The sequence below is a fragment of the Medicago sativa genome, chromosome 5 (genome assembly GCF_051527215.1).
Source record: "Medicago sativa cultivar Bolivia chromosome 5, Bolivia_mono, whole genome shotgun sequence".
NCBI lineage: Eukaryota > Viridiplantae > Streptophyta > Magnoliopsida > Fabales > Fabaceae > Medicago > Medicago sativa.
In genome coordinates this window covers 3723997-3741803 of record NC_140753.1, presented here as the reverse complement: position 1 = coordinate 3741803, position 17807 = coordinate 3723997, and the positions used below count along the sequence as shown (strand labels likewise).

Genomic DNA, 17807 nt, shown 5'->3' with positions numbered 1-17807 from the left:
AAAAAAAAACATATTTAGTAGTTTATGGCACAAATTTAGCAAAAGTTTGTTCAATTGCTTAAATATATATTAAATAATAATAACAATAATGAGTTGTCAATATTAAATTTAGCAAAAGTTTGTTCAATTGCTTAAATATATATTAAATAATAATAAGAATAATGATGTGTCAATATTAAAATGACAAAATTAACCTCAAATTTTGGCTCCAAAAAGCTGTTTAAGACAACTTAAGACCTTTTATAAATAAGATTATTATTATTATTATTATTATTATTATTATTATTAGTTATTCACATTATTGACAAAATTATACATGTTTTTATTATTATGGGTTAGTGAATTGTGATTTTAGAGTAAGGATAACTTGGTAAATCCACCACACATTTGAGAGAAAATTAGAAAAATAGAGAAAGAGAGGCAGAGAAGAGAAGCGTGAGACATGCAATTGGAAGAAGAGAGAAGAGAAACCAAGGGAGAAGGATTAATGAAAGAATGAAAGAGAAAAAAATCGGCATTGGAGAGATTAGAGTCATCATGGGAGTTGGAAAGTCTATCAATTCTTCTTTGGGCAAAAATAAATGTAACATATATAGGATTTCTCCACTTACATTTTCATTTCATGATTATTCAATATTGCTAATTTTATGATTTACGTATGCATGCATGCAAGATGTTTAATGTTAGATTCAAACATGTCATTATAAGTTGTATGTTTTCAATTAATATTGATGTGTGAAGACGTAAAACAAGATAGATGAAAATGCAGAAAAAATCTGGACGGGTTTGGAGGCATCACACCCGGAATCTATGTAATTATACTACGATTTCTATTTTTATGTGTACCTTTAGGTTTAAGCTTTCCCGGTTCATAAATTAATTTGAAGTTAGTATGAATTTTGTTCTAAAAACATGAGAGCATGAATAAATTCATACCCCAAATTTACCCAATTTTCACTTAAGATGATCCTTAGTCGTGTAGGTTAACTATAGTAATAATTGGACAAAGATTTCAGCGTTGGTCGTTGGATTCTTAAAATTGATACGACAAAAATCCCACCGCGTGTGAAACCATAATCGGACAAAGATTTCAGTGTTGGATTCTTAAAATTGAATCAGCTATTGTAACTTGTAAGCTAAGTTTCACTTCAACTATAACCCTTTAGTTATTCTCTTCTCATCTCAGGTTTTAGCATGACCCCCGAAACAATCGGTGAACCAAAATCTGTGTTTGATTTTTATGTCAAGGTTGGTTACTCTTTCATTTCATGTGTTGTTTGCTTCATCTTATAACTTCAATTTTGCTCATCTCTATATAGTGTATATAATGTTACCATGCAGGATGCAAAGGGAGGTTTTGCTAATCTCGCAATTTATAAGGGAAAAGTTCTGCTGATTGTCAATGTTGCTTCTCAATGGTATCTTTAATTTTGTGCAATTCTTTCTGTACACATTACCATTGTTTTAAATGTTCAAAAATATTTACTATTCTAGTTTGTTGTTTGGGATTTTGCGACAGTGGCTTAACCGACTCCAACTATTCTGAGCTGAATCAACTATATGACAAGTATAAAGACCAAGGTTTGTAATTTATTAATTTACACTCTTGTATATTGTTTCTTTTTTCTCATTTCAAACTTTAACTATCATAACCTTAGCACTGAGATTTTTCGTGTTCCTTTACGAAATTGTTTCACTGATACGTATGAATGGATTGGAAATTTTGAATAGGCTTGGAGATTTTGGCATTTCCATGTAATCAATTTCGCGATCAAGAGCCTGAAACTAGTGATAAAGTTGTGGAGTTTGTATGCACTCGCTTCAATACAAAATTTCCCATCTTTGGTAAGGTAGGTCTACTTACAAGTCTTCTTTGAAAGTGAACTTGAACTACCATTCTTCTGCACTTGAGATTATTGCCTTTTTCTGCTTATGGTTAGTGCTTGTCATTAATCATAATCTAAAAAATAGAAGGGTATCCCACAGCTAGTATTAGCATTTGTTTTGTTCTGCGATGGATTTTATGGAATTGTGATGGAATATCGCGTCAAGACAAAAGCTTCGTTTTGTAGCTTCAGGACTCTCACGCTAAGCTTCCATCAGGACATGGTATTCTATGTGCAAACACAGATCCAAACACACACATATATAGTAGCAGTAGGGCTAATTCCTCAGTGATGTAGAGTACCTGTTAATTAACCACTCTTCTTCCATCAGATTCACCTTTGTTCTCATTGCCAAGGTTTTAACCCTGGACATTTGATTAAAGGGCCTAAGCTACTAGCAACTTGGACCTCAAATTGTTGGTCCTTTTTATGTAATTAGTGGCAAAGAATCTACTATAAACTAGAGGTTGTAGATCTAGTCTAGGAGATTAAAATGTTGCATGACTGGTTATCTAGTTGATTGTACAAGGTGTATGATGTGATGAGTACTATTCTGTGTTAACTTGTGCTAAAAATGTTGAAGATTAATAAAGACATGTATTGTAGTGGATCATATATCTTTCTCTGATGTTCTCATGCTAGATTAAAGTGAATGGGTTCAATGCTGCTCCTCTTTATAAATTCTTGAAGTCAGGGAAATATGGAATCATTTTTGGAGATGACATTCAGTGGAACTTTGCTAAGTTTTTGATTGATAAGGATGGCCAAGTTGCCGGTCGCTATTATCCTACCACTTCTCCTCTTAGCCTCGAGGTAAACACAATGTTGTCTCTATTTTACATTTTAGGATACCTCTTTAAGTTATTTTTAGGTTTCACTTTGCTCTCTTAGGTTACAAGTGTTAGACTCTTTCATCTTTTCTGTCACTATCTAAATATAACGTTTGGAAACGCCTGGAACCAAATTTATATTGTAGTAAAGTAAATGTCACTCTCCTCTGTAACTTTTCTGGCATTTTTGTATTGCAGCGTGATATTTGTCAGCTACTTAGTGACGGCAAGCTATTTTGTCAAGAGTGAAGGCAAAGGTTCAACTCGGTAATGAGGATGTGGTGGATGTAAAGCATGTCTTCCTGAGTTCATTATTATGTTCCTTTGTGTAATGGTAATGAATTGGTGTATGCAGAACACTCAGTTTATGCTTTAAACAAACAAGACCCGTTTATACTATTATGGACATGATGTTTGATGCCTTGTTTTGTTGGCAATGTGATTTCGGTTCCTTTAAGTTCATTATTACTGTCTATGTTGTAACCATTTTCAAAACTAGTCGTTGGTTTCATTTTATTCCCCACGTTAATAATCCTTGTTAGTTAGAAATAGGAGAAACTATCATAGTTTCAAGTCTTTGCACTTTGTTGTGAGACCAACACCTAACAAAGTGTAGCAGTGATATCAAAGAGGATTTGTTTTCAAGCATCGTTTATCTCTGATTTTCATTGTAACTAAGGCTCAGTTTGTACTTAAACTAATTTGTCCAATTCATTTCATGCGTGTTTCTTATTCCAACAAGAGTTTAGCACTACTGTAATTTTAATTAAACACATAAATAAGTTACTTCATGTACCTCATCAAAGAGCCATTCTCTATTTCCTACCAAACTTCCATTAATAAGCTGACTAGTTTGACAAACAAACTATTCTAAAAATAACTTAAAGCATTGATAATCAAATAGAACCGGCCTCTATTTTACCTAGAGTTTCATTTCTTTGCACAAGTTAAGACTGTTACTTAACCCTAAAATGATTCGTTTGTTACAGCATAGGTTAGTGCTAACTTGTGACTCGTCAATGATGATAACAAGCAGAGTCACAATGCTTACAAATTCAGTTCATCTACAACAACAGATAAATATAATTACAGCAATATTCTTCTTCCTCCTGAATAAACTTTCACCCGTTCATCAAATCAATACCAGTGTGTGGTTGTGTACTTTTCACGTCTACTGTCCTTGATCCATGCCAAATTGTGCCTGTTCCAGAAGCTGTATAGTTTTGATTAGGTGGCTCACTTCCTGGAGAAGCTAATTTGTCACTACTCTGAGGCTCAGAATCATCATCGTCTTTTACAGCAGTTTCTTGTTTTGTTGTCTTTGGCTTAGAACCACCGTACACAAAGCTGCAAACTACCACCTGCAGCAACCAAAGTCTCGTTTGTTTTGAGGAAAAGGTTTCAATCTCAAACATCCTAAGATGCACGATTGCCTATATCATTATTGACCATGGGCCTATTTGGATTGGTTTAGTTGAGGTTATCTACTAGCATGAACATTTGAGAAACAACTTACGACATGTCATAAACTGTTTCCAATCACAAGCTCTCCAGGATAGCTTAGGGAAACAGTTTGCCTATAGCTTATATAAATACAGTTTTATTTTATTTTATCTTTTAATATAGCTTATACTTAAACACTTATATGATAAGCGCTTATGTAGAAATAGCTTAATTAAGTTGTTTATCTAAACAGGGTCCATGCCAATCTCCACTGTAAGTGTTTTGACTTAATGTTTAAGCATAAGATTGTAAATGAGCATGCGAGAACAATGAGAATCAGTGAATCACCATTGTTACAAAACCATTGAGATTGCAATTAAGAATATACCTGGACAGGGCTTGCAGCAATAAGCCTAGCAACACCACCACCGATAACATGACCATCCGTACTAGAAAGGGAAACACTAATGCCACCAGTTCTATTGTGAGGTCCACCATCTTCAGCAACCAAGTAAGAACCAGATAAGCATAATATTTGGAATCGACCCTGCAAACATGAAAAATAAAATGTTGACTATTGCTTCATATGATCAAACCTTAGGCTAAGCGGTACTAACTAACCCCTGCAAAATAAATAAAAAATAAAAAAAAAACAGATTTTTACACACTACAATACTGCAATGACATTAAGCCATTAACCGTCCCTTTTCTTTAATAGTCATAACTATAATCACATCAATTAACTTGCAAGCTAAAACAAAATTATAACTATTTAAGGGATTTAGTAAAACGCCGATAGAACAGATGATACTTGTAAACATAAAATGTCTTGTAGTGGAGGTGGCCACTGGCCAGTGTTAGTTCTCTAACCTCATATGTAACACTGACACTGGTAGAAGCAGGCTGACGCAGAGTGACTGAAGATACAGTCCCAGTTCCCGACAAAATGCATAAAGCGCGTGGTCTATGTTGTGAAAATGACAATAACTTTGCTACAATGTCCTGAAACAAAAGAAAATATCCATTCAAGGAACTTTGAGTAAAAGCTTGAAGGTTTAGTGATGAATAAAGCTACTAAGTTTATTGTTGTGAAAACAAAAACAAAACAAAAAAAAAAACAAGTTTGTTACTTGAAAACTACAACAAAAGTTAGACAAAACAACTATGCTTATGTGTAAAAAAATCATCACAATTTACATGCAACTTATAATTCAATCAATGTGATATACATACATGAGTGCCTACAGCAATTTCCACTTACATAACCCCTCCACATCATTATTGGTCAAGTAAAATCATCTAATCAAACATTCTGAACGTAATTTCATCTTATCAAACTATCCATGAAGCTTGCGCACATTTTTTCCCCCAAAAAATATCTCTATTGCCATATTCTTAGGCTTTTTTGTTAAATAAGAAGTACTCAACTTCTTTCAAGTCATAATGTAGCAACTTTGGTTGTGAAAATATTTAGCTGTTTCCTTACGTCAATGTCAACAATGATGTTGGTATCATTAGACCTATGGGGTATTATGATTTAAAAATATAATATGGAAAGTCGGAAACAAACCAAAATCTTCTGTTTCAATACATACAGCCTCAACATCATTGTATTCAGATTTTTTTTTAAAAACAACTAAATATAAACAAAGTGGATTGAAACCTATACGTCCGACGAAATGGAAGAATACAATTACCTCTTGAGCTTCAATGGTGATAACATGAGGTGAAAAAGCCTGTCCAGCTGAACTGTTCATCCATTCACCTTAGAAGGGATAAACAAAAACGTTAGAAATTAAGTATTACTTGTACATTGCAATCTGTACAAAAGATAAACATCAGAAACCATGATAGATGGTTATCTATGTATAACTGCCTCGGTTAAACTAGTCTTATACATGTCTGGGAGATTTGTGAGTTCCAATTACCATCAATTTAGTCATTTTTGACGTAAGAATATGACTAACAAGTAACCAAGTCAAGAGACACCAAATTACTGAATAATAACACTTGGACCGCCAATATAAAACACAACAATGGCAAGGAACAAAAATAGTTGCAACTGGATAAAAGCAAAAGAAAAGAAGGAAAGTAAAATCATCAGATTAAAGTATAAAGCATCTAGAAATGGAAAAATAAAGATAGAATCTAATTTCTTCAAAATCCTACTTGTGTTGCTTTCGTCCTTAAAAAGTCACTGTCTACCTAAAGGGACCAATCTATTAGCAAGTTGATAATTTCAATAAAGTAAACTTCTTAGCAAGTGAACAACATCAAGGACCAATTCTTGAGGTCCAAAGTATATATTTTTTTAATTAATTAACAAACAATTGTAAATAATAACTTATCACATTTTCCCTCTAAAATGAACAAGCCAAATTACAATTCCAAATCCTTAAACAATACATACAATCAAATAATATCCATCCATATAAAAACACAAACCATACCTAGAGCAGCTAGCTGTTGCTTCCTTCCACTTCCCGGTGGCCGTCCTCTCGGCCGTTTCTCCGAATCAGGAGTGGAATTAGCAGTAGCAGACATAGGAGAAAGTCTCAGAGAAACAGGTACATCAGGACCATACTTCCTAGGTCTTCCTCTTTTCTTTTTCACAGACAGCTCCCCTGAATAAGGAACTACGGCACCATGACTAAAACTACCATGTTGATGCTCTGCTGAAAATGCAGAACCATCAGAACCACCATGAGGATTAGACAAAGCTCTAAACCCAGGAGGTGGTTGTTGAAACACTCTTTCTCTATGCATGTAATATGAACCAGACCCATCAGAAAATGACATAGCTTCTCTCTCATCCATGCATTAACTAACACTAAAAAATTCTTAATTTGTGATTAATATACTAATTTTTTTCCAGTTCAAAAACCCAACTTTTTTTTACTAAAGTTAACTTCTTAAACTAACCCAGATGACAAAAAAGTATGAAAATAATGAAAAGATTAGATTTTTATACCAAAATGCAGAGAAAACAGAAAAGGGGATCTAAACCCTAGTAGCTCTAGATATTGAATTCAAAATGTAGAAGAATGAGAAGCTTAAATTGAAGAGAGAAAACTCAAAATGGGATAAGAGGGTAGTTCAGGAATCATAGCTGGAACGCATTTGGAAAATAAAACCCTAGATTTTGAAATCTAGGGTTTTGATTTTGACAGAAGAGTGCAGAGTGTAATAATGATGGGAAAAGAAAAGAGTTTGGTTGTGGAGGAGAGAAACAAAAATTGAAATGAAATATTTATTTTTAGAAAATAAAAAAAGGGATTTGCTAGAACACACCCACTAGTTTTTATGTGGGAGTGTTTTAGCAAGCTACACCTTAGGGTGTATTTAACTACTTTTTAGTTATAACTTGCTAAAACACACCTTCTAAAAAATAAGTGGGTGTATCCTAGCAAATGCCTATAGGAGTTGCTAACGTACACCCACTTATTTTTTAGAATGTGTGTTTTAGCAACATTCACCTTAAGGTGTATTTAACAACTTTTTAGTTATATCTTTGCTAAAACACACCTTAATAAAAACTAGTGGGTGTATCCTAGCAAACCCCATAAAAAAATGGGTGAGGTTTTCAATTTTGAAGTTAGGCCTAAGTTTGTCTCAAAGAAAGTGACATGTCTATATGTCTATTTCTATATTTTTTTTAGAGGTTTGAACACCTGATCTTGCATGGATTATGTATTTTTCTTATCAATTGAACTAAATTTACGAAGACATTTAGTCATTTCTAAAGTATAATGCATAATATATTTAAGGTTCGGGGTTCAAACCCCGATCTCTACAAAAAAAATGACGTTAAGAGAAATTTTTTTAAAAATATAATAATTCCCCAAGAAAAAGGGTATAAAGGCAACATGAAAATGTGTAAAATCATCGAGTTTTATTTATCAAAAGTGTAAAATAGATTTGCTATACTCTCGAGGCTAGAATTTTGTACTTCATGTAGACTCAATTTTGTGGTGTAGAATTGATTTTTTTTTTAAAAAAAAAAAACCCAAACTCTTTGTTAAGACGGTCAAATCATGTTGAAGCCCAAAAAAACATGTGTTTGGAGGCTATTGGCGTAGAATTAAATATTGCTTCTTCGTAAGTTTAACTCATTTGTTAGGAACAATGAGTAATATATGTAAAATTTGGGATTCGAACCCTAAATACCACCAAAATATTGAATTTAACACTTATACATCCACAATTGCAAGATTTTAAGTTTGAATTTGAATAAAAGTGTTCAAATTAATAATATCAACAATATCGATTGAATTATGTGGTAGTGTTTCGAATAGGGTTAAATATGTTTTTGGTCCCTATAAAATGGCGACCTTCTAAGTTTAGTCCTTACTTAATTTTAATAGCTTTTTTAATCCCTACAAAAAAAAATTTACTTATAATTTTAGTCCCTGCTAAAATAAATTTTGTTTAATTATCCTTAAACTCTTAAATTTTTTAACGATTCTTTTTATACAAGTTTAGAACACTATGAAAGGTTCATTTACTAAAATCTATAATTTTTTAACATGAAATAAATTAAATATGAATTTTTTAAAACAACAAAGTTTAAGATATAAGTAACAAAAATATGGACGTAGAAATCAAATTTTTGCGATATTTTTTTCGGAGGACCTTTTAATAACGTTCTTAACACGCCTGTAAAAAATTGTTGAAAAACTTAAGAGTTTAAGCATAAATTAAACAAATTTGGATTGAGTAAGGACTAATATTGAGTGCAGAAATTTTTTGTAGGGATTAAAAATGCTATTAAAATTAAGTAAGGACTAAACTTACAAGGTCGCAATTTTGTAGGGACCAAAAACATAATTAACCCTTTCAAATATTGTTCAATCCAAAATTAGAAAGCGCAAATAAGTTTTAAAATCTAAAAACTCGAAATTAAAAAGTCAACCAGAACTGAGGTTAAATTTTTTAATCATGAAAAAAGTAAATCTAAAAACTTGAGTGGTGGGCTTAATAGTGACTAGTGAGACAGGTAAGGTGGAAGCATTTGACCAGAAATGGCCTAAAAGAAGAAGAAACAAGAACGTAGAATCTAAGAAAACTGACGTGGACGAGTTGGAGGGGTACTGTGGGACCCATCAAAGTACCAAACCTAGACCACCAAATCGAACGGCCAAATGTTAAAGTTGGCCCTCTGGGGGGGGGGGGGGGGGGGGGCTATAGTATGTATGTTCATTTCATTTTCACTGGAAAAGCTATAAATCTCAGTTTTGATTAAAGGTTATTATTGAATGATATGTAATACATATCATTCAATGGATTTACTACAGGTTAAAAGTTTTTTCTTGCTAACCCTAAGATCCCTCATTTTTAGAGGAATGTGTTACGATAATTTGGAGTTCGGTCGAGGTAAAAAATGTTATTTCGTAAAAAAATATATACTGAAAGCATTTAAAATTTAAAATGTTAACAAAATGTCTATTTACAATCATTTAAACTATATCTTTCAAAAAAAAAATCATTGAAACTATAGTTTTTCTATTGGTCGTTGAGGAAATGATTGAATTTTAGAAGCTGATATAACTAGTATAATTTAGATGATTAATAGTTGGAGAAAAATTTTATACGTTGCGGTGGAGTTCGAATTAATAATTTCTTACTTCTTTACACTTGGTGTTTTTAAATTTTATCGCTAAGATCTTCCAAAACCAAAATATATTTTATACGTTAGTTTTAGCTAGTATTTGACAAAACATGTAATTGTTGACTTGCAGCTTCCAGTAAAAAGACTTAACGCTATTCACAAACTTAAGTTAAATTCAATGCATTAGTTAATTTTCTTTAATTTGAAATTCTACCCAAAAATTGTGTTTAATGATACTTATTCAATGGAGAGGGGAGAGGATAAACAACAATTTTTATTATTATTTTTTGAATGAATAATAACTGTATTAATACTGGAATTGAAAAGGAAGGTATAAGAGCTAAGTTGTCACTTAACCTTTTTTCTCTAAGGTACTAAAGCAGCAATGATCAGACTCAACAAGGAAGGTTATATTTTCATTTCAGGTCTAGAATGGAGAATACAAATATAGGAAAAGATTAAATCCTCTATCATGCCACCACACTACCATTAAATTTAACACGTTTCTAGGATGTGATTTTTGGATATGATTTCTGGTGCATGCCTCTCTACCTGTAGAAAGAGAACTAATGAGACACAACAGAAAAGAGATAAATTTCATAAAAATAAAACGAACCACCATGGCAAATTATTAGTTAAGAGAAACGGAAATCATGTAAAAGAAGTTAGAGACTAACATTAGCATGTTTGTGAACTTACACTATTAAGAAGTCTTACTCCAGTGTTGTCTGCTTTACTTTTCTGTTAGCATAGTCCATGTACCCCTGGAAAATACTAACATATAAGTAGATGAAATAACCTACTCACAACCTAGAAGGTAAACAGTTTTATAATCTCAAATTCCCTTGCAAATAAAGGAGGGTCTTCACAATACACTCATGAAAAATTGGTTTTTAATGTGGTCCTAGACAGTGGCGTATCCAGGACCCTAGGTCAGGGGGTGCAAATTTTTTAACTTCATAAATTATTATTATATATAAATAAAAATGTTAAAATATATACACCAAGTTTTTGTACATTAATTGTTTTCTTCGTATTTTACTGTAAATATATGACATTTTTAACCAAATCACATCAATTAAGAAAGTCGGTGGTAATATTAAATTTGTTTGTAATTACTATTGTTTTTATAATTTGATCTTTTAAGAGAAAGAAAGTTAGTTTATTTTTGCAACATAATATTTATTGTTGATTGAATAAAAAGATATAAAATAAATAGAGATATGTTGGCAAAAAAATAATTAATGTATGGAACTACAAAGTGAGTCTTATAAAAAGGGACAACTTTTTTTTTTGTTAAGATGGTCTTATAGTTAGGGACAATGGTAGTACTAAATTTACAATATTGTCATTGTTTACCCAATCAAATAATTTATTAACAATATTATCATCGCTATTGTCATTGCTTACCCAATCAAATAATTTATTAACAATATTATCATCACTATACTAACATTTATCATCACTATACTAACATATATATGATGATGAGAATATATAATATATGAGTCCATGCATATATAAATGGCGTGCAGTGGCAGATTTTTTTTTTTAACAAAATAATGTTGATTTTTCCAACTTTAAATTTTTTGTCCATGATTATAGTAAAAAAAATCACATATGTTAGTCACAACTCACAACCTCTAGCAAGGGTAACATTTAAAAACAAAATGTTTTCTGGCCCAAGCCCATAAATCATAATAAGATGAAGTTATTTGGAGCTTATCTCTCTTAGGGTATGTTTGGTATAGAAGAGAAGTTGTGAAGAGAGAAATAGGTAAGAGAGAGTATGAGAAGAGAAAAAAAGGTGAGAAATAGAGTAGATTTGAGGGGTTGTTTGATAGAAGAGAAAGATAAAAGAAATAGAGAAGAGAGAAGTTTTGATTATATCAAAAAGTACAAAAATACCCTTGAGATTAAAAACTCATAAAAATAATTTAATTAATACAAGTTATTATATTACTTTTTTTTAAGATAGTTTAGTTATTTTAATTATCAATGAGTTTGACAAATGTAATGTTTTAATAAAAAATGAACTCACGCCTTCAAAAAAATAAGAAAGGAATTCACACCTTAAAAAAAAAAATGAACTCACAGGTAAAGAAAAGGAAGAAAAAAAACACCCACACCCTCGTAAGCTTGTTTATTACCAAAAATCTACTCCCTTATCTTTTTTCATGTAATTAAAGCAAAGCAATTCAAGAAACATGTAATTAAAGCAAAGCAATTCAAGAAATTAAATAAGATAAAAATCTGGTAATTAAATCGGAGAAGACAAGGGGATGTAGCCACCGGTCTTTGAAATTTCTGCAGAGTTTGAAACATGAAAAAGTCAAGGGCAAATATGAAAATTTGAAAAAAAAAAACCCCTTTCTCAGCCTTTCTTCGCTCATGTGAAGAGAAATAAAAACATGTGGGTCCCACGTGTTTTAACTCTCTCTCCCCTATTTCTTTTGTCTGCCAAACAAGAGAAATTGCCAACTTCTCTTCAACTTCTCTCCCCTCAACTTCTCTCTCCCCTAATTCTCCTCTACCAAACACAGTGTTAGAGATAAGTGTAGAAGTAGCCGCCACAGTTTCATCTTCTTCCTTGTTTCATTTCTCATCCTTTTTCCACTTTGCTCTATCCTGTTCTTCTATTGTGCGACACTTCTGTATCATTTTTTTTCCAGTTTTTTTTCTTGGTTTGTGAGAGCAAGAGTTGGTCAGATCAGAGGTGCAAAAGGAAATTTTCAGGGTGTGCAAAGTGCAAAAAATATAAGATTTTAGGAGCAAATTTGAAAAATCCAGGGTGTGCAGGTGCACACCCTCAACCAAGTGTAGATCCGCCCCTGGTCCTAGAAACAATTTTTCTTTCAAACGAGTCTATCTCCAAACAGAATCATGAAAATGCAGACAGAAAACACTGTTGTTGTATATAGAATGAATTGCCATCTAGTTGAGCTTGTGGCCAAATGATTGTAGTGATGGGAGTAACTTCAAAACTTATATTTCAAGTCTTTCATTGTCATACAAATTCCTCATAATGATTTCTTCAAAATTTAAACACCAAATAAAGATCTCATATGTTGCATACATTCTTATTATACTTTCCGCATAATTGAAATGTGAAAAGCGAAGACAATAATGTTTCCATGATAAGTAACATGGGAAGAGAATTAGAGAAGCACAACAGTCAAATTGTAGATTAATGCAAGAAGCAGATCAAAGAACTTACTTGAAGTATTCCTACAGCAGCAAACTTGTCTAGCATAGTTTTAGACTGAACTGCATTTTTGAAGTTCAAAGGCTTTAAGAATAACTCTACATTCTGCACATAAAATTTAACTTCAGATTTTCTCATTTTTATTGCAATGACTAATCAAACTGTTTGAAACAATTATGAACTATACATTTGAGTATGTGTAGCAGGATAAAGTAGGTTCTCTTTAAATGTATACTACTTGTTAGTTGTTTCACGCTTTTTAGATATTTAGTTCTTTCTAGAAGTAGTTACCGACCAAGTATGGTTGTAGTCATGTTGGAAAATTCTGACTTAAGGTGGATTTAAATTCATTAGTTTTAGGAATAGCAATTCTGTGAATGCACCTTTGATGTGAAGCACTCATTCCAATATGTATACTTTAGACCTTCAAGCATGTTTGTTCTACGGAGATTATCAATGAGGACCTTCACTTGCACAGCCTGATAAAAATGTAGAATAAATGAATGAGTGCAGGAAAACAGTAATAAATGGTATGCAGATGGTCAAAGAAATGAAACACACATCAGGAGAAACCAGATTGTATTCAAAAGGGACGCCAATAACAAGGCCCTTCAAGGAATATTTAGAGATCTGCACGAAAACAGATGAAATTGTCATGGCACATCTTAGGATTATTATGACATAAATAGCCAAGAGTAGTACCAATAATGAATGATTAAAATAAAAATACACAATACACCTATGCATACTGCACTAATTCTACCATCATAACAGTGAAAAAAATTAGATCAAGGCTAAGGGTTAACAAACAAAAAAGTGAAACAAGACTACACTAATGATTTTTTACTTCATAGCATACTTTTGAGTGTAACTAGAATAGATGGAAAGAAGCAAACTTGCACTACAGAAAAATCTAAGAGGAAGATACATCTTAGATAACAAAACAAATAATTGCAAAGCAGAAAAAAAAAAATGATCATTATGAAAAAAGAAAAGAAAACATGCAGAATCAACAAAGAGACTTATGCACCACAAGGGTGTAGAACTACAATTCCTCCGATACCATACTTATAATTTGGGAATCTACAACATTTTTACAGTGCTGCTGCTGCCGAGACATGTCACGTAAGATAAACCAGAAACTCTAAGATAAATTCAAAGAGTGCAACTATAAAACTGGATGCATGTACAGACACAGACATTAACATTAACTATTTACAAGTACAGAGTACATACATAAACATAACAACAAATTAAGATTTTATTTTACGAAACACGTGGTCAATACACTGGCAGTTATGATGTTCATTTCTCATTACATTCAAAGCCAGAGACTCACATAAACTAACACATTTTGAAAATAAAAGTATAAGTTGAATGCAAGAGACATAACAAGCTCACCAGACTCTTAAAATCAGCAGCCATTAAACTAGCATTACTCTTCTTCCTGACGAGAACACTGGCATTGAACACAACAAGCATACACATTATTTATATGGAACATTACAACCTTCATTTTTACAAAGTGTTTGGTTCAGAGGAGGGTAATGCAACGAGGGAAAATAAAATCAATTTAATATGATATCTTTTGTAATAGAAAATATTTTAGATATCTGGTTCTACCATTATAATAGCAACGATTTGTCTGGATTAAATTATTTGAGCTTATCTACCGGCATAAATACTTGTGACACTGTTTAGAAAAACTAATGAAAACAACTTATGACATGTTCAGCAGTTGTTTTCACCTTATTTCCAGAAGATGTGTTATAGAAATAGCTTATTCGTAAGTGCTTAAATGAAAAAGCGCATATCCTATGAACAGCAAAATAAATTGTTTATCCAAACAAGGACTATAACAGCATGAAACTTTGGGCATAACAAAATGAGCGCTGCTATATAGTACAGCGAATACTTTTTTCCCCGAACTGTTGACGAAAACTCGCATCCTTGTTAGCATTATTCTAACAAAATAGTCATCCATTTCCCCCAACCAAACACCGCATTCAATAATAAAAAAAAAAAAGTGATTTTGATGGTGATTAATGATTATGATACCTGAAAGGAGAAGCAATTTTGTTATCAAAATCAGAAAGAGCGAGACCAACATATTTATCACCGACATCTAAACCCATCAACCTTCCACGTTCGTTCTTTGTTGTTTTGACCAAATCGTGAAACAACTCCAACGGCTTCATCTGCCTCATTTCCTCTATTGATTTGAGTAAGATTAGGGTTTTCAATTTCTAAGTTGAAGCTAAAAATGGAAAATATCGGAGGAGACAAAACAAAGCTGTTATGCTGGTAGATGGCAGCACAGGGAGGAGGTCAGTGTTTTGGTTTTTTGAAAATAGACAGGGTTTATCATGTGTTAGTTTAAGAAACCCTCGTTTAATTTTTATCCTTTTAACTTAACTAGATCCCGATCCGCACGATGCACGATGCATTAAATTGGATATATTATTACTTGTCGACATGCATAAATGTATTTTGTACTAGATTTCAATAAATACTAGAATGATATTGATGAATAATTCAATTAAAATTATTTTTCAATATCACAAATCAAGTTACATTCAGTCTAAAAAGAGTAGATAAATAACTATTAAACATTCAAAAATATTTATTTCTAAAGTAGATAGAAACATTCATCGTTAACCACGACAACAGTCCAAGTAGTATGACACCATTCAAGTGTCTCCGTATAGTAGGAAGATTTGGAATTGAAAGTGCAATCCTAACCATTACAATTTAAAGCACGAGTGTGTTATTATTTAAAGCCTTAAGTGTCTTATTATTTAAAGCATTGGCAACCAAGGAAATTGACACAATCCCAATCAATATAATCAATATACTCATAATAGGATTTCAAGCATCGACTTTCATCAAAACCGACACAATCACAATCCACAAAATCAATATGAATAAATTAGCATTAATATCAAAATTAGTTTAGTGATCATACCATTAATAAGTTATTATGGATGAAATCGGCATCACAATCACATTTTTTAGGAGAAATCGAAGGAAAAGGGGGAAGAAATGGATGGAAACCGCTGCCTTCTGGGTTGAGATCGAAGGAATAAGGGATAAAAGGATTCAGAACATTCAATGTTCAATTTTGTAAAGAAAGAAAAATGGATTAATTGGTTTTTTAAAAGAGAATGTTTGGTATTGGATATGTGATAGTGGAAGCAAAAATATATCACAAAAATAGTTGTTGGCTTAGTGGTCAGAATGCTTACATGAAACCATAATGTTGCGGGTTTGAATCCTTGCGATGGTTTTTTCATAAAAATTTTTTAAACCCTAAAAACGGGCGGGATTAGGTTAATGAGAGGCGGGACTAGGGTTAATCAGCATTGTTTAACATTTATATATAGGTCATATACCTCCCCGGGTCCTTTAAGTTTCATGTTTGTTTCAGATAGATCATTTAAGTTTCTAAGGTTTCAGATAGGTCCTTTAAGTTTCGAGTTTGTTTCAGATAGGTCCTTTAAGTTTCTAAGGTTTCATATAGGTCCTTTAAGTTTCGAGTTTGTTTCAAATAGCTCCTTTCTATCAACCTCCGTTAGGCCAAAGTTGATAAGTCTGTTAAGCCAAAGTTGATCTGGTTGGGGGAAAAAATCGATGCCAAGTGTCAGAGAGAACCACCTCACCCACTTAACGGACATATCAGCTTTGACTTAACGGACAGAACAACTTTTGCTTAACGGAGGTTGACAGAAATGACCTATCCGAAACAAACTCGAAACTTAAAGGACTTATCTGAAACAAACGTAAAACTTAAAGGACCCAGGGAGGTATTTGGCCTTATATATATATTAAGATAAGATATTATTGGAGTGTAATTAGAGGCTGCAACTAGAGAAACATAACCCTCATTTGGTTTAAATTTCTCATTTATTCATCATGAGAATAAAATTCTAATCACTAGCAACACAACGATTATTACACTTACATTCGGTTTCTCAGACTTCCATTGTAGATTGAATGGGTTGTTTGATTGAATTAGTCCAAAAAGTATACTCTCTAATTTATAAGCTATAAAAACAAAATCACACTTATTAAGAAAGTGTTTTGAAAAAAACAAACTCGATAAATGTCAAAGTGAACAATGTCTGAATTACCTTTCTTAATATTTAATGTGCATTTTTAATAAGTGTTTTGAAAAATACAAATCAAGATTATTTTTGAGACAAAATAATTGAGTATATTTTGCTTATAATTTAGGACAAAGGAAGTACGTTAAATAGTTTTTTTTTTATCAAGAAGGAAATGGACTTTTGAAATAAATAATTATTTTAAATTTTTTGAAATAATGAAAGTAACTAAAAAATATATATTTTATTATTTTTTCAAAAATGACCACTAAACCATGTTATCAAAGTAACTGCCACTTGTCCCCGTGAACTTAGCTCAGTTGGTAAGGACGATGCATAAAATATGCAAGGTCCAGGATTCGAACCCTGACCACCACCAAAAAAAGTAACTGCCACTTTTTTTTTCTTTTTTCTTTTTTGGTTTGCTTAACAGCCATGCACTTTCTTTTTTCCTTTTATACATATAGACCCTCTTTGCATTCTATTAGTTTATATACTATTTATAATTTCAAATAAAACAATATAATTTGCAAAAAAACAAAAAAGATATATTATATCAAAGTTAAAATGTTTAATTACACAAAAATCACAATTTAATTTAATACCACATTTACCATTTTAAAGATGAAATTAATTAAAATATTTCAAAATAAATATATTAAGTAAAATTGTTTATAAACAAATTAAATAAATAAAATAGATATGTAATTTTATGTCATTTTATATTTATCA

General features: G+C 31.9%; 3 protein-coding genes across 10 annotated transcripts; 1 reads left to right on the top strand and 2 right to left on the bottom strand.

Annotated features, from left to right (window-relative positions):
* Positions 1–449: 449 nt before the first annotated feature.
* On the top strand, positions 450–3178 carry LOC146919242 (putative glutathione peroxidase 8). Of its 3 annotated transcripts, none has more exons than XM_085712524.1 (7): positions 450–583; positions 1187–1248; positions 1342–1418; positions 1520–1581; positions 1732–1850; positions 2529–2699; positions 2915–3178. In XM_085712524.1, exons 1-7 carry the CDS (start codon positions 496–498, stop codon positions 2963–2965), a joined length of 630 nt encoding a protein of 209 aa, XP_085568650.1. In that variant the 5' UTR covers positions 450–495; the 3' UTR covers positions 2966–3178. The 3 variants fall into 3 exon arrangements, with proteins under 3 accessions (XP_085568650.1, XP_085568652.1, XP_085568651.1); XM_085712526.1 differs by having other exon boundaries at positions 2529–2767; XM_085712525.1 differs by lacking the exon at positions 450–583 and adding an exon at positions 652–812.
* Positions 3179–3612: 434 nt separating this feature from the next.
* LOC146919241 (AT-hook motif nuclear-localized protein 5-like) lies at positions 3613–7377 on the bottom strand. The gene is made up of 5 exons (XM_085712523.1): positions 6610–7377; positions 5857–5924; positions 5030–5161; positions 4548–4706; positions 3613–4077 (listed from the first exon to the last, which is right to left on the bottom strand). Exons 1-5 carry the CDS (start codon positions 6974–6976, stop codon positions 3838–3840), a joined length of 966 nt encoding a protein of 321 aa, XP_085568649.1. The 5' UTR covers positions 6977–7377; the 3' UTR covers positions 3613–3837.
* Positions 7378–10153: 2776 nt separating this feature from the next.
* LOC146919240 (uncharacterized) lies at positions 10154–15350 on the bottom strand. 6 transcript variants are annotated; one of them, XR_015011386.1, is made up of 7 exons: positions 15031–15350; positions 14374–14431; positions 13534–13602; positions 13356–13451; positions 12985–13077; positions 10445–10541; positions 10154–10319 (listed from the first exon to the last, which is right to left on the bottom strand). XR_015011386.1 is itself a non-coding variant. In XM_085712521.1 (7 exons), exons 1-6 carry the CDS (start codon positions 15177–15179, stop codon positions 10512–10514), a joined length of 495 nt encoding a protein of 164 aa, XP_085568647.1. In that variant the 5' UTR covers positions 15180–15350; the 3' UTR covers positions 10154–10319; positions 10467–10511. The 6 variants fall into 6 exon arrangements, 5 of the variants coding, with proteins under 5 accessions (XP_085568647.1, XP_085568648.1, XP_085568646.1 ...); XM_085712521.1 differs by having other exon boundaries at positions 10467–10541; XM_085712522.1 differs by having other exon boundaries at positions 10154–10315; positions 10467–10541.
* Between the last annotated feature and the right edge of the window lie 2457 nt (positions 15351–17807).